This window comes from Pseudomicrostroma glucosiphilum (assembly GCF_003144135.1).
Source record: "Pseudomicrostroma glucosiphilum strain MCA 4718 unplaced genomic scaffold BCV69scaffold_3, whole genome shotgun sequence".
Taxonomy (NCBI): Eukaryota; Fungi; Basidiomycota; class Exobasidiomycetes; order Microstromatales; family Microstromataceae; genus Microstroma; species Microstroma glucosiphilum.
This window is the reverse complement of record NW_020289915.1, coordinates 474,918-491,302: the sequence shown is the minus strand read 5'-3', so window position 1 is coordinate 491,302 and position 16,385 is coordinate 474,918. Positions and strand designations below refer to the sequence as shown.

At 55.8% G+C, this 16,385-nt stretch overlaps 6 protein-coding genes across 6 annotated transcripts; 2 read left to right on the top strand and 4 right to left on the bottom strand.

Moving 5' to 3' along the window:
• Nucleotides 1-94: 94 nt before the first annotated feature.
• Nucleotides 95-2,002, bottom strand: BCV69DRAFT_281267 (hypothetical protein). The gene is made up of 4 exons (XM_025491924.1): nucleotides 1,196-2,002; nucleotides 1,040-1,118; nucleotides 638-973; nucleotides 95-541 (listed from the first exon to the last, which is right to left on the bottom strand). Exons 1-4 carry the CDS (start codon nucleotides 1,890-1,892, stop codon nucleotides 268-270), a joined length of 1,386 nt encoding a protein of 461 aa, XP_025349422.1. The 5' UTR covers nucleotides 1,893-2,002; the 3' UTR covers nucleotides 95-267.
• A 757-nt stretch (nucleotides 2,003-2,759) lies between these two features.
• Nucleotides 2,760-7,301, top strand: BCV69DRAFT_246266 (hypothetical protein; the record flags this gene model as incomplete). The annotated part of the gene is made up of 2 exons (XM_025490199.1): nucleotides 2,760-2,813; nucleotides 2,901-7,301. 2 exons carry the CDS (start codon nucleotides 2,760-2,762, stop codon nucleotides 7,299-7,301), a joined length of 4,455 nt encoding a protein of 1,484 aa, XP_025349421.1.
• A 406-nt stretch (nucleotides 7,302-7,707) lies between these two features.
• BCV69DRAFT_246193 (CDF-like metal transporter) lies at nucleotides 7,708-8,823 on the bottom strand (the record flags this gene model as incomplete). Its single annotated transcript, XM_025490192.1, has 1 exon — nucleotides 7,708-8,823. The coding sequence occupies one exon, from the start codon at nucleotides 8,821-8,823 to the stop codon at nucleotides 7,708-7,710; it is 1,116 nt and encodes a 371-aa protein (XP_025349420.1).
• A 653-nt stretch (nucleotides 8,824-9,476) lies between these two features.
• Nucleotides 9,477-11,469, top strand: BCV69DRAFT_311081 (DUF89-domain-containing protein; the record flags this gene model as incomplete). The annotated part of the gene is made up of 3 exons (XM_025494831.1): nucleotides 9,477-9,556; nucleotides 9,635-10,097; nucleotides 10,174-11,469. 3 exons carry the CDS (start codon nucleotides 9,477-9,479, stop codon nucleotides 11,467-11,469), a joined length of 1,839 nt encoding a protein of 612 aa, XP_025349419.1.
• A 609-nt stretch (nucleotides 11,470-12,078) lies between these two features.
• BCV69DRAFT_292766 (hypothetical protein) lies at nucleotides 12,079-13,348 on the bottom strand (the record flags this gene model as incomplete). The annotated part of the gene is made up of 2 exons (XM_025493812.1): nucleotides 12,335-13,348; nucleotides 12,079-12,311 (listed from the first exon to the last, which is right to left on the bottom strand). Exons 1-2 carry the CDS (start codon nucleotides 13,074-13,076, stop codon nucleotides 12,079-12,081), a joined length of 975 nt encoding a protein of 324 aa, XP_025349418.1. The 5' UTR covers nucleotides 13,077-13,348.
• An 807-nt stretch (nucleotides 13,349-14,155) lies between these two features.
• Nucleotides 14,156-16,283, bottom strand: BCV69DRAFT_281263 (cytochrome P450). The gene is made up of 2 exons (XM_025491923.1): nucleotides 14,523-16,283; nucleotides 14,156-14,438 (listed from the first exon to the last, which is right to left on the bottom strand). The coding sequence occupies exons 1-2, from the start codon at nucleotides 16,167-16,169 to the stop codon at nucleotides 14,376-14,378; spliced, it is 1,710 nt and encodes a 569-aa protein (XP_025349417.1). The 5' UTR covers nucleotides 16,170-16,283; the 3' UTR covers nucleotides 14,156-14,375.
• Nucleotides 16,284-16,385: the final 102 nt, after the last annotated feature.

Here is a 16,385-nt window from a genome sequence, read left to right as displayed (position 1 = left end):
GAGGCACTGTCCAGACCAGGCAGGGCTCACTCAGAGGACAAAGACACACGAGGCTCAATGGTGTTCTCACGCTCACAGAGATCTCGAATGAGGCCGCAGGTACGACTTGGTTACACGGTGACGGGCGCACTGATCAGCCGCTTGAACCAGAAGCCGCTACTGCAGGCGCAACAGCAAAGAGCAAAGTACGCACTGTCTATATTTGCCAGTCTATTAATACAGATTGCGGTACAACAGTTCGAGGCACTGCTGCTGACTCCTCCAAAACTACCGTTCAACGTCGTCTTCGTCGACGCTGCTTCCTGTCCTCCCCCGAATCACGTCCTCTTCTTCTCGCTCGTCCCCTACACTGTGCGTATCGTCCCAGCCGATCGCGACGAAACTCAGTAGTACCGCAAGCGATCCAATGTTGGCCATCGTGCCTCCGGAATGCGTGCCCATGAGCAGGTCGATGAAGACAGCAAGAGGGATGGTGAGGGAGAGGCCGACCGTTGCGACGAGTGGGGCCGTCTTGAGCATGGAGAGCAAATAGGCAAAGTCGCTGATACAGTGAAAAAGGCCAGCGATCGAGTCAGCAGCTGCATGGACGTCTACAAAGTACTCGGTCGCCGCGCGTGCATCTCATTTCTCGACTCACCTGACGAAAGTGATACCCATATTGACCCCCACGCCCACCCAAGTCTTGGTATCACTGGGCAGCTGAAAGGTCTCCCAGCCGGTAAGATGGAGGCCAAGCCCAACAGGCCACATTGCCAGAATGTTGAACGCCCCGACGAAGCCAAAGAAGAGCGGCATAGAGACGCGATCTTCCGATTTGATGCGAAGCTTCAACAGAGTGACATAGACTGCGTAGCAGAATGCCGATAGCAGGGCGAGGAAATCCCCTAAGCGGGCATTGACGGGACCTTGCACTCCCACCTCATCTACTTCTGGCAGTGAGTCGGCATGAGTTACGAGCGCCACTCCAAGGAAGCTATCAAGGGAACTTTCGGATCAGCTCATGACTCGCTTCTCGAGTCTCGCTCGCCAAACGCCTCACCTGACAAGGACTGCGAGAAGCTTCGCCTTCGTGACACGCTCAACGCCAGTCAAGCTACCCAGACCTAGTGTGAAGAAACCTGCGGAGCCAAAGGGGATCCAGAAGAGGTAAGGAGACAGAACAGCAGCCAGGCAGACCTCACACACGTCGACTCACCACTTGCACTGCTCAACGTTGTGCCGCTTGCTACACTAGTCATTCCCAGAGCAGCAGTCAGACTCCAATTGGCAGCAAACCAGACAAGAGTGAACTGCCCCGCCAGCACTGCTGTTTCTCGCAGTGTCAGCGGAGGAAGAGCTTGCGGCGACATCGATCCACCTTCTTCGTCCAGCCTGACCACCGGCCGCCTTCCATCAATCGAAGACGGCCTGCCACCCTGCGCTAGGCGAGGCCGTACATCGCGTATGGCATCACAGCTCGGTGAAGGGAGCCGGAGAATAGTGCCATCGTACGCAACGGCATCGGACGTGGCCAGTCGGGAGTAGCTCCCGCGCCTCTGTCGTGGTGACTCCGGCAGAGCGAAGCCTATTCTAGCCCAGAAGCTACTTGCTCCATCCTCCTTGCTGTCGCTGTCATGTGACCTCGCATCTTGAGCTGCGACTCTCCGTCTTCTAGGCTTGTGCAGTGCCAATGCAAAGGGTATAAGGTAAAGAGCAAAAGATGAGGTGTTTGCGTATGTCACGGCAAATGGTTTGTCCCAGCCTGAAGTGAGGATGTTATTTGTGAGGAAGTTGGACGCCGTCCACAACAAGACGACGAGGATCAGGAGGGCGAGGCCGACGATGTAGTCATGCTGCCTTGCCACAGCGGCCGCACCTTGCGTCCGAGAAGCAGCGGGTCTGGCTTCATCCATGATTGTTCAGGCCGCAGGAGGAACGGCGGCAGACCCGTGCAGAGGGCTGTCGAGTGATGAGGGGTCCCAAGACAAGGGGAATCGCTGATATGACTCACTGACGCTATTCCGGGCGTTCAGAAAGGTTCATTCGCGATTGCTGCTTCCGTTCCGGCAGCCAATTGGGACATCCGGATGCTAAATGCCACGCGAGGAGGGATTGCGCGCTCCTCTGCCGACGGGATGGTGGATGGCGTGGGTTGCTTGCATCGCCCCTTTCAAGCTGTAGCCGCCTCTACCCTCCGAAGACTCACCGCTGCCCCGTCCGCTACTTGTCCGAGACCAACGGAAAGAGATCTGCAGGACCTCCATCGCCCATCCTCCCTCCTCCCCCCTTGGGCACCTCATACGATACCTCCTCGCCCTCCTCACCATCAAGGACTAGCAGGGTAGACCCCTCGTCCGTATCGCTCAGCCTTCCCCCTTGTCCCTCCCAAGTCTTGGTCTCCCGTCTTTGCACGGCCAAGGTCGCACCTTGACGCGTGGGTCTCAACTCGTGCGCGAAGAAGTCTTGAATACTTGGGTTGATCGATCCCGCAACTCTGCACTCAGTCAGGGACAAGATTGATTCCGCCGCCCATCAATACCATCTCACGCGTCTCTGACCGCCTCGCGCGCCGCCTCGGTTCAACCGGCTCTGCATCCTCTCTCTTTCCGAGAACCCTGCGAGGAAGAAGTCGATAGCGCACGCCGCTTCGGTAGTCGATCGCGTCCACCATGTCAGCAAATGGAGTGGCCGTCGGTCACCAACAGCAGCAGCAGCCATCTACTGCAAATGGCCATCACCCCGGAGGATCGCAGTCCTCGGGGGCTGCTGGAGGGTCCAGTATGCAAGCCATGCTTGCTGGCATGACCCGCGAAAGGCTACAACAGCTCGTCAATGTGAGTATTGCTCAGCATGTATTGGCTTTCAGCCTACCTCGATGAACGAGGCTACTGACCCAGAGGTGCGCTTGATTGTCTTCCCAGCGAATCGGCACTCTCAAGAGTCAGGGAGAGAATGAGAACACCAGCCAGGAGTATGCAAATCTTCTCAAGGTCTTTCGCGCATTCCAGCAGTACCAGGCATATCGGCAGCAGAATCTAGCAATGCAGACCAAGGATGCCCCATCTCCTGCACCGAATGGAGTCGCATCCACATCGAGTAACGCTGCTGCCCCTACACCAGAGAAGGCGAGCGATCAAGCCCCAACCGCTGCCCCTCCCGAAGTCAAGCAACAGCCAAACGGCACTGCTGCAACTAGCAGCGAGGAAGGCCCCGTAGCATTTACTCCGGATCAATTAGCTGCCCTCAAGGCTCAAATCATGGCATTCAAGCTCATCTCGCGGAATTTGCCTGTGCCGGTTGACATACAGCACGCCATCTTCGGCAGGGACAAGGCCATGTCGGACTTGCACGATAAGATGGAGCCTCTCACCGAGCTGGGAGATGGTGGTAAGGTCGGGGCAGCTGCTCTCGCTGTTCACGCTGCAGCTGATCCTGCACATGCTACAAAGGCTGCTGAGGCAGGCGCCGCCATCCCTCGCATTCCGTCCCCTTCTCACAACCCGGAGAGCAAAGTGTATCCCTACAACGCTTACAGGCAGCCCTGGTCGTATCTCTCGAAGCCCGGTCTCGGCTTGGAGCACCTCACAGCTGCAAAACAGCAGCGTGTGCTCATCCCTAGTCTTCTTCCTCGTGGTCTCGACCCCCAACTCCTTTACGATGAACGCAATCGCTTCATTGACGCTCGCATCGAGCAGCGGAGAAGAGAGCTCGAGTCTCTTCCCTTGACGATGTCCGAGCTGCCAACAGTGGCCGGAGTGCTCAAATCGGAACAGGCTGATCAGAGACTGGGAGACGATGGCACCGGTGTCGATGAGGGCAGCCCTTTTGCTGGTATGATTCAGTCGGAAAAGACTTTTCAGATGGACAATGCCAAGGTGAAAGCGTTGCTGGAGCTCAAGTCAATTGACCTACGTCACTTGCAGCGGTCGGTCCGCGAGAAGCTCGTGAATGGTTTCTCGCACACCACATCGCTGGGCATGGACCGAACAGGCTATCGTCGATGGAAGAAGACGACACTGCGAGATGCACGCAAGACTGAGCAAATGGAACGGGAGAACCGTCAAGTGCGCGAGAAGCAAGCTCGTCAAGGACACACAGACTACCTGACCGAGATTTGCAACCACGGGCGGGAGCTGCAGAAGGCCCACGCCGCGGTATATGCGCATGCTCAGCGAATGGGCAAGGCGATGCAACGGTTCCACACCGAAACCGAGAAGGAAGAGCAGCGTAGAATGGAGCGAGTTGCTAAGGAGCGTCTGAATGCCCTGCGAGCCGACGATGAAGAGGCGTATCTCAAGCTCATCGATACTGCCAAGGACACCCGTATCACGCATCTTATCAGACAGACTGATGCCTATCTGTCTGGCCTAGCCCAGAGCATTCAGGCTCAGCAGAACGACGAGGTGCACGCCGACGCTATTGCGGCAGAGCGAGCCGGTAACGCTGCTGCGCATGCAGAAGAGCTTGCTCGACAGGCTGCGAACCAGGAGATCGGTGCTGCTGTCGATGAGACGATGTTCGGTGCTCAGAAGGCTGAAGACGAACCTGAAGACAAGGGCAAGACAGACTACTACTCTGTCGCCCATCGTATTACGGAGCGTATCACCGAGCAACCTACCATCCTTGTTGGAGGTCAGCTGAAGGAATACCAAATCAAGGGTCTCCAATGGATGGTGTCGCTCTACAACAACAGGCTGAACGGCATTCTCGCCGATGAGATGGGTCTGGGCAAGACGATTCAGACCATCTCGCTGATCACCTTCTTGATCGAGCACAAGCGTCAGCATGGGCCCTACCTGGTCATCGTCCCTCTCTCTACACTGACCAACTGGATCAATGAGTTCAACAAGTGGGCTCCGGCAGTGAATGTCCTCACCTACAAGGGCACACCGAATGTCCGCAAGGCTGCTGCAAGTCGCATCAGGGCGGGCGACTTCCAAGTACTGTTGACGACCTATGAGTACATCATCAAGGACAAGAACCTTCTCGGCAAGATCAAATGGGTCCACATGATCATCGACGAAGGTCATCGAATGAAGAACACGCAATCGAAGCTGACTCTCACCTTGACGCAGTTCTACACGTCGCGATACCGACTGCTTCTCACGGGTACGCCTCTGCAAAACAATCTGCCCGAGCTGTGGGCCCTGCTGAACTTCGTGCTGCCACGAATCTTCAACTCTGTGAAGTCGTTCGACGAGTGGTTTAACAGTCCCTTTGCACAGGCTGGAGCCGGAGACACGAGCATGCAGCTGAATGAAGAAGAGGCTCTGCTGATCATCAAGCGTCTTCACAAGGTCTTGCGTCCCTTCTTGCTGCGTCGTCTGAAGAAGGACGTCGAATCGGAGCTTCCCGACAAGGTGGAACGTGTCATCAAGTGTAAGATGAGCGCTCTGCAAGGCAAACTGTACCAGCAGATGAAGAAGCACAAGATGATCGTCTCTGGCGACGACTCCCTCACTGCCAAGAAGGGCAAGCCTCAGGGTATTCGTGGTCTGCAGAATGCTATCATGCAGCTGCGAAAGATCTGCAATCATCCTTACGTCTTCGAACAAGTTGAAGTGACCATGAACCCCACCAAGGCCAACGGACCGGACTTGTATCGTGTCGCAGGAAAGTTTGAGCTCTTGGATCGTCTGCTACCGAAGCTGTTCGCAACGAAGCATCGAGTTCTGATTTTCTTCCAGATGACGGCCATCATGGACATCATGGAGGACTTCCTCCGCTTCAGGAACTTCCAGTACCTTCGTCTCGACGGTAACACCAAGCCCGACGACCGTTCGCATCTCTTGACCGAATTCAACGCGCCCAACTCGCCGTACTTCGTCTTCATCTTGTCCACCCGAGCGGGTGGTCTAGGACTGAACCTGCAGACGGCTGACACTGTCATCATCTACGACTCAGACTGGAATCCTCATCAGGATCTGCAAGCTCAAGACCGAGCACATCGTATCGGTCAGAAGATGGAAGTGCGAATTCTGCGTCTGATCACTGAGAAGTCCGTCGAGGAGCACATTCTTGCCACTGCTCAGCACAAGCTAGAAATCGACGGAAAGGTCATTCAGGCCGGTAAATTCGATAACCAAGCTACCAACGAAGAGCGAGAAGGCTTGCTCAGAGCCATGCTGGAAGAAGACAACGACGATGACGGAGAGGAAGAAGGTGACCTCAACGACGAAGAGCTCAATGAGATTCTTGCTCGAGGCGACCATGAAGTGGAACGCTTCAGGGAAATTGACGCTGAGCGGAACCAGCAGGAACAAGCCGAGTGGAAGGCTGCAGGCAACAAAGGCAAGGCGCCTGAGCGTCTGCTGACGGACGCTGAGCTTCCTGCGCTCTACCAGCGAGACTTCGATGCCGAGATGCTCGAGGCAGCAGTCGAAGAGGAGCCAGCCATCCGCAAACGTGCTGTTGTACACTACGACGATGGTCTGACGGAGGATCAATTCCTCAGAGCCCTCGAAGACGAGGACGTCGACCTGAACGATGTGGTAGAGAAGAAGCGAGAGAGGGCCGAGAAGCGCAGAATCAAGCAAGCCCTGTCTGGCGAAGGTACGCAAGACGGCAGTCAGACCCCCGAGCCCAGTAGCAAGAAGAAGGGCAAGGGGAAGAAGGGTCTGGGTGCCTCGAACCTCAACGACGATGACTTTGGAGACGATGCTTCGAACGCAGGGTCTGCACGGAAGCGCAAGCGTGGCAATGCCCTGTCGCCTGCAGGGTCCGTCGACAGTGGCGGCTTCGGTGGCGGCAAGCGTCGCAAGGGGGACGATCCTGTCCGTCAACACATTGCCGCTGTACTGCTCCAATGCTACCGGGCTGCCGAGGCCTGCGTCGATGAGACTGGTCGAAAACGCAGCATGATGTTCCAGGATATCCCAAAGAAGACCGACTACCCCGACTACCACGTCATTATCCAGAAGCCCATTTCCCTACGTCAGATCAAGAGGAGACTAGACAACAAAGTCTACAAGACTGTGTCTGAGTGTCGAGACGACTTCCACTTGATGGCGGCGAATGCAAAGACGTACAATGAAGAGGGGTCATGGGTGTACGTCGATGCTGTTGAGCTTCAGGCAGCGTTTGACTCCATGTACAACCAACTCGTACCTGGCAGCGGTCTACCTGGAGCCGAGGGAGGAGGAAGTGCTGGCGCTGGGCAGAGTGGAATGTCCAGTGCAAATGGTCAAGGTGCAGGAGACGATGAGGAGGAGGAAGAGGACGAGGAGGAAGAAGAGGAAGAAGAAGAGGCTCCTGTGCCGCCGAAGCCTTCAGGGATGAAGATCAAGTTGAAGAGACGGAACGAGATCATGGACGAGGAGTAAAAAACAGAGAGGATGGGGCAACGCTGGGTGCTAGACGCTGTTGTTACTTTCCTTCGCTTTCCTTAGAGGACTTTTTCCGCACCGCAGGCCACATGGCACTCGACAGACGCGAGCTTTCCTTGTATCATCACCGGGCAACTTTACAAAAGAAACTACAGAAACAGAAAGAGAATTCAAAGATGGTCTCGGTTGTTCATGTCTCGGGTCCAGTCGCAAAGTGAGACTGATCAGGGGATGTCGTATTTGCATTTGGCGGGCCGCGGATATTATCTAACGAGTACTACTATAAACTTGCCTTTTCTTCGGTGCCACTATCTACCCTGTAGTTCCTCCTCCTCTGACCCGCTCTCATTCCTTCCCTTCGATTGCGCGATCAGCTTCTTCTGCTTCACGGTCCTCTCACCCTCTACACCTTCTTCCTATGCTCCGGCGCATGATCCGTCTCATAGTCAATGTGGATAAAGCACCGATCCACATCCGGCAATCCCTCGAGCTTATCCTGCAGCGACTGAGCGACATCGTGAGCCTCCCTCAGGGGCGTGTCGGGATTCATGACAATGTCAACCTCTACATTGTACTGAGGTCCCGAGTGGTAGGCCTTGACACTGTCGATCTTCTCAATCTGCTCATGGAAGAGCATGACATTGTACGTGATGAGCTGCAGGAAATCAGGTGGTGCACCCTTTCCTGCCAATTGGGAGAAGTTCTCAGCAGCAGTGAATGACCAGACGGTGACGATGATGACGGAGATGACCATGGCTCCTACTGGGTCTAGCCACCAGACGACTTTCGATCCGAGGGCAGACGTGAGGATTCCCAGTCCGTTGATGCCCAGGTCGTTGCGGTGGTCGATGGCCAGGACTTCGATTTGTGAACTGAAGCGACGATAGGCTGTGCAGTAGAGGAAGAGGGCTAGCTTTACGGCAAATGCCACTCCCACGGCGACGAGTGAGGCAACGTTGAACGTCTTGTCCTCGTTGTTTGTTGCCAAGTCGCGGATACTCTCCACGATGAGCACGATGGAGACACAGCCCATCAGGAAGGCATACACGCAATTTGCCACGTTCTCGAAGCGACTTCCACCAGCAGGCCACTTCCTCTCATCTACTTTCCCCGACTTCTTGTGCAACAGCAAAAGAGCCAGGTTGGCAAAGGGGTCGAAGACACTATCAGCTGCTGTGGCGAATAGCGAGAGGGACAGAGACGAGATGGCGGCGTATAGCTGGAGGATGGCGAGGATGCAGTTGGCCGCAAAGGAACCATAGATGGCAAACTTGACCTGGATGGCATTGTTGGCTCGATCTTCGGCGTCGTCTTCACCGTGTGCGTGGAGAGGTTTGAGTAGGTTCTCGATGTGGTTGTTCTGAGCCTCGTAGAATGTCTGGAGACTCTTCTTGGCTCGAAAGCCCTTACCGGTAGGACGGTAGCGCAGGTCGGACTCTTCGACTTTCCTCGAGCGAAGCAGGAGTGGGTCCGAAGCCGAGGTGACGCTGATGGCGTTGCCACTTACTCGGGACGGCATTGTGCTGAGTACGGGTAGGTCACTGCCCATGCCGCGCTCCATGTCACTTGACTTGAAGTCGGTGGGCGACTCGGGAGGGTAAGTGACGCGGGGCAAGGCGGCCTGCTTTCCCTTGTCGGATGAGAGGGGATGCGAAAGACTGCCTGCGTCGCTGCCACTCCTCTGAAGGGGTACATCGCGGGATGGTCTGGGAGGTGCAACTGCTGCTGGGCTGGCGAGCTCAGTCTCCTCATCCCTGACTCGTACGGGTGAGAGGGGCGGTGATACTCCTGGCTGGTGGGAAGTGGAGGCGTTGCTGTCCCCACCGCTGACCATGGAGACTGCTGATGCTAGCAAATGCGACATTGCGATGAGGAAGAGATGGGAGGAATGGTGAGGATGGAAGGCAATCAATTCAGGCAGAAAAGTCCCGAGAGAAGCACTGGCAGGCACAAAAGACGTCTTATCGTCCGCCTGGCTGTGCGCCCCAAAGCCAAAGCCCCACATCCACTCACCGCCTGCTGAGTCTTGGCACGGACGACTCTGCGCGCACACATGCAGCGACGCACAGGCCAGTCACGTTACCCGAGGTCACATGCCGCGGCTCAAACGCGTCCTCGCAGTCTCAGCCCCGCACTTTCCACATCCTACCAACCACTCACATCGATGCAACCATGTCTCCCTCTTCCCGACCTCCCCCGAGCTCTGCATCAGACAAGCAGTCTTTCGCTTACGAGTCGACTGCCAAGCGATGGTGGGGATCAAACACCGAGCCCAGCATCTGAGCATATGCACATACAGCTGACCGTGCTACCCCACACCCATCCTCCAGGCCCACCATCTTGACCCAGGCCATTGATGGTCTCTACCAGGCCGCCTCGGCATTGTCTAGCTCCTCTTCGGCTCAAGATGTACGCGCAAAAGTCGACGAGTCCAAGTCGATCATCGAGAAGCTCTCGAAGCTCAAGCACGATATCGGTCGAGACCACCCCCTGCACAAGCTGGAGCAGGATTCTGGCCCCTCGGTCGACCTCTACAATTCCATCATCGAAGAGGAAAAGCCAACATGGTTCACTGCCGCTTGGTTGTTTGCCGAATGCTACTTGTACCGACTAGTGAGGATCTACTTTGACCAGTCCCAGCACTGGAAGTATTACGACCCCTTTGCCAACCAGAAGATGAGCGCATTCAGGAGCTCGGGAAGCGCTATTGAGCAGCTGGCCAAAACTCTCGAGGATCTGATCAAGCAAGCTTCTTCAGGACAGGCAGCGGCTGGAAGCGAGGAGGGTATGAAGGTAAGTCCACATTGCAAGTGGACTACAACGGCATTACCCATATACTGACAGCAACCGTAAAGCCTGCCTTCCTCAGCTCACCTTCTTCCTGCTGGCTCAATCTGCACTCTGGGGCAACGCTACCGATCTCTCCCTCCTCACATCTCTCAGTCACGCCGACATTCAATCTCTCCAAGCTGGAGGGATCGGAGCCGACGCTCAAAAGGGCAGAGAGCGCTTCATCTTGACAGGACTCGGAGCGCTCGACTCTGCATGGAAGCAACTTTCTGCTGCGAAGAAGCAGGGCAGGGGCGGCCGTGTAGACATTGTCCTGGACAACTCCGGATTCGAGCTAGTCACAGACATGATGTTGGGCCATTGGCTGCTGGAGGCTGGATATGCATCGGAGGTGGTCTTCCACGGAAAGGCAATCCCTTGGTTTGTCAGTGATGTAACGCCGCCGGACTTTGCCTTCACGATCGAGGCTCTACAGGAGCAAACGTTCTTCGATGAAAAGGAGAGCAAGACAGTCGAGCGATCCTTGTCGCGTCCTCGCGGACAGGCTAACGTCGATGATTTCACTGGTGGTGAGCGCCCTCGCCCAGCTGGCTCGCGCTCTTTGAAAATGGAAGCTAGTACCTCACGAGAGAGGAGCCCAGCGCCAGCTGGAAGCAAGGGCCTCCAGGCCAGTGCAGGCGCCGTCGGCAGCGATCAAGGCAGAGGCCGACAGCCCGCTGGTTCTCGTTCCCTCACCATGGACCCGGCCTACTTCCAGAATTCGCGATCGAGAACCGTATCTCCAAGCCGCTCCTTCCTGGTCGACTCAACTTCTCTCTCTTTTGCGGACCTAGCCATCGCCGAAGAGGGGAAGAGCGACACTGCCTCTCGACCTTCCGCCACACGATCCGCCTCTGGCTTCCGCTCTCAGTCTGCAAGTGCAGCCAGCAGCAGTACTCAGCGCTTGGCGGCGACGTGGAGCCAGTACATCCGCGAAGGCAAGTTCAAATTGTCCGTCCCCGTCGTCACCAAGCTCGGTGAGAGCACTGGCCTCGCGGAAGGAGACTTCTGGACCGAAGGCGTAGGATATGACCAGATGGGTCAAGTGGCTCCAGGGCTCCTCTCTGAGCTCAGAGAGAAGAGCGCTCTAGTCATCTTCAAGGGCGATCTCAACTACCGTAAGCTGACCGGTGATCTGCAGTGGCCTACCACGACACCCTTTGAGACGTCCATTGGCGCATTGGCTGGTTCGTTCCCACTGTTGTCACTGCGAACCTGCAAAGCGGATGTCGTGGTTGGATTGGCGGAGGGAGTAGAGGAGAGGGTTGCCAAGGAGGATCCAAAGTGGCGAGTCAATGGGTCGTATGCGGTTGTTGAGTTTGTTGGCAAGAAGTGAATGCGAAGGGATAGAGAAGCATGACACAGTACAGCATCGCAATACGATTCTGAAGGGGCACACCAAAAGAGAGGCAAGGCAATAGCAGACGTAGAGCAAAAGCCGCAGCAAATGTGATGGTAGAGACAAATGACTTCATTAAAATTGTAATGCAGGTATAAAGATTACTAAGAATGTCATAGTGTAGAGTGTAGAGTTAAGGTGACAATGAATGGGTATGCTAAATTAGAGGAACTATTGTGTTTGCGGTTACGGTTGCATAAGTGTATGAGTGTGTAAGAGTGACAATTGATGTAGATACCGGTGCCAGAATTAGAGGAAGCCCTTGTTGATTAAGGCCGCTGGCGATGTGCCGCTGGCCATTGTATTAGTCGGGTGTAAAGTTCCGTTGAAAGTAGATAGTCAAGGTAGATAGATATGTAAGTAGGTAGTAGGTAGTAGGTAGTAAAGCGGTGACTAGTGAATTTGATAGAGGTGTAGTAGGGTTGCTCCACTGCTCATCACCAAGCAGTAATAGCAGGTAGGTTCACGGACCTGCCGGGTGTGCTAACAACAGTAGCGGTCGAAGTAGTCCAAGAGCTAAGCCACATTGTGCTCGTCCAGGGCACCTCATCCACAATTGTCGAAATTACAGTCTGCGTTGTCATCGCTGGTGCCAATGTAGTACTGGTAGTCAACGTCGAGACTTGTGTACTCGTCGTAGTGACGCGTTTTGTGCTGTACGAGAGGTTCTGTGCTAGTGAAGCCAGAATGGAGGAACTCTTGTCGCTTCCGCTTGTGCACTTGCAGGCGAGTGTGTAGGAGAGACTGCTTGAGCTTGCAGTGCAAGTGGAGGTCTTGACCTTGGAAGAGCAAGAGCTGGTACAGGCGGCGAGGTAGGTGCTGCAGAAGGTGCTCGCGATGGACTTGGTCGCGGTTGACTTCTTGACGGAGCGAGCAGACAGCTCCACCTCCTCTCCCTCCTCCTTCTCCTCGTCCTCGTTGACATCGCGACGCATGATGTCAGAAGCGGAGATGGCTACGATGAACTCGCCAGAGTGGCCAATCTGGCCCAAGCTAGCGACGGAAGACGTGGCAGCAGCGACTGCGCTACTGGCAGCGCCAACCACGCTGCTGACGACGTTGTCCACGCTCACTGCTGCCACCACAGCACCACCATTTTGAAGCACCCATGGTGTAGAAACACTAATCACCGTCGTCGTCGTCGGTAGAGTAGTCTTGGAGGTGACCGTAGCGGCAGTGACGGTGAGTTGAGTAGTGCTGATCACCTTGACCTTGACGGTACTAGTCTGCTGCACAGTCTTTGTACGTGTCCGTGTGGAGCTGACCGTCGTCGACATTGTGGAGGTGAGGGTAGCGGTGTTTGGACTGGCGAGGAGGGCGACTACGTCTCCCGTCACATCCGTCGTGGATGTCTTGCACGACACTGTTAGTGCTGAAGAAGAGGAAGAGCAAGAGGAAGTAGTGTTTGCCCATAGTGAGCAGGCTTTAGTGAATGCATCGCAGTACGCGCTCGTGCTTCTTGTCACGGGAGTCGCCTGCGACGGTGTGACTAGGAGAGCAACGAGGGCGAGAAAGCAGGCATTGAGGAAGAGAGAGAGCTGCATCTCGCGTTGATAGATGATGAAGAGGGTAGGAGTCGTTCTATGGAGAAAGCATGAATGGTAGAGAAGCAACTCGTAACAACGGGTGGATGCAAAAAAGGCAAAGATTATGATGGCAGGGGGAGAAGGGGGGGCGCGAGGCTCACTCCACTCCTCTGACTATATGGGGCGCTAGTTCCTCTTCCGGCCTTCGTACACTCCCCCCCCTCTCGGAGATCATAAACACGACTCAGCGCCGCTCGGATGGTCACGCCTCTTTTTTTAGCGAATGAGACATCCAAGTCCTAGCCCCTTGCTTGTGGCCTCACCAGTGCCATTGCCACGATATGCCGCTGAAGCGCTACGAGGCTGAGACTCCATACGCAGCATGTCTCATGATGGAGTTGGTGCTCATCTTCCCCCCCCTTTCCCTAGCCTCTTGCATCGACGCTTCTGGCAAAGAGTGGCAATCGATGGAAGCGGGCAACAGCAGAGTGGCCAGGGCCGCGACTCGAGGCCCACACCCAGTGTGTCTCGCGGGGCGTCAAAATTCTCCGTCGGGTGGCGCAATGGAACCTAATTGCATAGAAGCCCGCCACAGAAGTGCCACGTGGTGTGGGCGCCATGGCGTCACGACTGTCACTCCACCTGCCAAATCGGCGCCGATGGGGTTTGAGATGGCTTTGCCCATCCAGCCGCGTGGGCGAGGTCTGGACGTACGACCGTCTGGCCATCTAGCCGACGTGCCGTTGAGCCGCGGCGCACCGCTGCGTCGGGACAGTCCCATCTGAGACTCGACGAGAGACATGACGACGTTCTCCGCAGCCGAGCATCTCTAGTCTGAGCAGAGGACCTGGCGATCTCCCTGTTTGTGGCGCGTACTTCGATGGACACAACCCGCCCTCAAGGTGGCGCGACGACGCGTGCCTCATGCCTATTCTCTAAGACAGGACCCAAGGAACCCGACGATCGTAGCCGTCGGGGTACTCCCATCCGAGACATGGCTAGACTCATCTCGACTTAGCCCATTCCGCGGAGTACAGGTTGACTCATTACTCAAGGCGCACGGGCAAGGAGCAAGGCGTAGACAGAATAGCCGGTACGATCGCAGATCACGCGGGCAAGAGAGGAGGAAAGAAAAGCATTTACCGTTATAAAATCTATCTATCGAAAGAGTGGGGCCGAATGAGTGCTCAGGCAGGATGTCAGGTGGTGCGGGTAAAGGTGCCGGGCAAGTAAAGGGATTTGAGCAACCGCCCGAAGTCGGCAGGGACAGCTGACAGGACGTGGCGTCGAGAGATGGACAAGAAAACCTCCGATCATCTAGGCAGTCTCACGCTTAGTCATCAGCAGATCGCAGGGCAGCTTCGGGAGGACCACCATAGACTGTACAGGGAGCAAAGCAGAGCAAGCAAGGTAAGCAGATGCATCTTCGAATCCGTCGCTGGCGCTGCATGAGTGCCAACTTACCGTGTAGTCTGGCTCAGGCGTCTTGCCAATCTTGCCATCGCCGCCATCGATCTTCCAGTCAAAGTTCCTGACAATGGTAGCGATGATGGTGCCCAACTGAAGATAAGCGAATTGCTCTCCGATACACCTGTGCCTGCCTGCTCCAAAGGGCAGGTAGGGCGAGTTGGCGCCGGTGGAGACTGCGCCCCATCCGTAGTCTACCGTTTCGTTACTGGTAGCAGCCCCTTTGGTAGCCTCGCTCTTGGCGCCTCCATTCTTCTCTTCTGACTTCAGGATACCTCCCTCCAGCCACCTCGAGGGCAAAAATTGGTCGGCATCTGGCCAGTAGGTAGGGTCAATTGCGCTCACACCAGGAGCTGCCAAGACGTTGTGTCCCTTGGGGATGATAAGCGTCTCGCCTTCCTTCTGCCTGAGACCAGTTCCTCGGGTATTGGCAGATAGCGTGGGGGGCACGGGAATATCCTGCAGCACTCTCCTCATGAGTGAGTGGAGAGGAGGATGCATACGCAGGGTCTCTCGAATCACGGCATCCAGGACTGGGAGCGAGCTCTTGCTAGTCTCGTAGTCAAGAGGTCGCAAGCTGCCGTCTGGCTCGCCATAGACTCGAACTTGCTCGTCATAGATCTCCTGAATAAGCTCAGGCTTGGATCCCAGGCGCAGAAGTGCCCAAGACCCTGTAGCGGATGAGGTGTGCTGACCCGCCATCAGCAAAGCGATCATGATGGTCGAGATCTCTGTATCAGTCAATGGCCTTCCGTTCTTGTACTTCTGCTCCATCAGAGTAGCAATCATGTCATGATGCTGCGATGGCTCAGCGCCCTCGGCGCTTCCGGCAGCTCTGCGCTTGGCTACGATCTCGCTGTAGAACTGGGCCATCTTACGTTGAGCTCGGTCTCTCTTGAAGTTGGCAGGGAGGGGCAGGCCTGGCATGATGAAGTTGAGAGGGGTAAATCCACCATCGAGGTCATGGTAGAGGCCTGCGAAGGACTTGTCCAGGTTCTGCCTGACCTCCTCGCCCTGTAGCGTTCGAGACGCAGTGAGGATGGTGAGCTCACACATCGCCTTGAAGATGTCTACTGGCGCCGATTTTCCGCTCTTGAAGCCCGCAAACTTCGGATCATTCTTGAGGAACTGCTCGGTCTCGTCAACGATCTGTCCGACGTACACCCTCAAATTGTCACTGGTGAGGCCAGATTTGACAAAGCGCTTCTGCTCCATGAAGACGGCATTAGGCACGTCGTACACGGCATCCTTTCCGAAGACGGGTGTGATGACGGGGTTGTACACGTCCTCTGCGCAAACCTCGGAAAGCTTGCCATTGAAGATGAGGTTGGATCCTTTGGGTCCGAGAGCTACGGTGATCTTTCTGCCCAAAAGGACAAAGGTGAACACGTCGCCATACTTCTCCTTGCAATCGAAGAAGAACGTGTAGGGGTCCATACCGTAGGTGATTGCTGACCCAATGATGGGAAAGTAGTGGAAGACGACCGGTGGGGCACTTCGAGACTTGGGCAAGAAGAGCTGAGAGGCTACATTGAGGACGACCGACGCGACCACGAAGGCAATGACGATGATTGGGACCTGGGCAGCGACGGGCAAGTCGCGTAGAATGGGTGTGGCGGCAATGGCCCGCGAGAAGATGTCCATGGTGGATGGAGGGGAGGCGAAGGGTGGCGAGGACGAGAAACGAAGATGGAGTGGGTCAAGAAAGAGTGTGGGTGTCGTGGCCAGAAGGAGGAGAGGGGGGGAGGGATGGCGAGGGCAGCGAGGAGGATCAGAAGGATGGTTGGGGGGCGGGAATTTGGTGAGAAGCAATCAGGGGCAATGCATCCTTGTCTGTCTGTCGATGCAGTATTCCGCCCA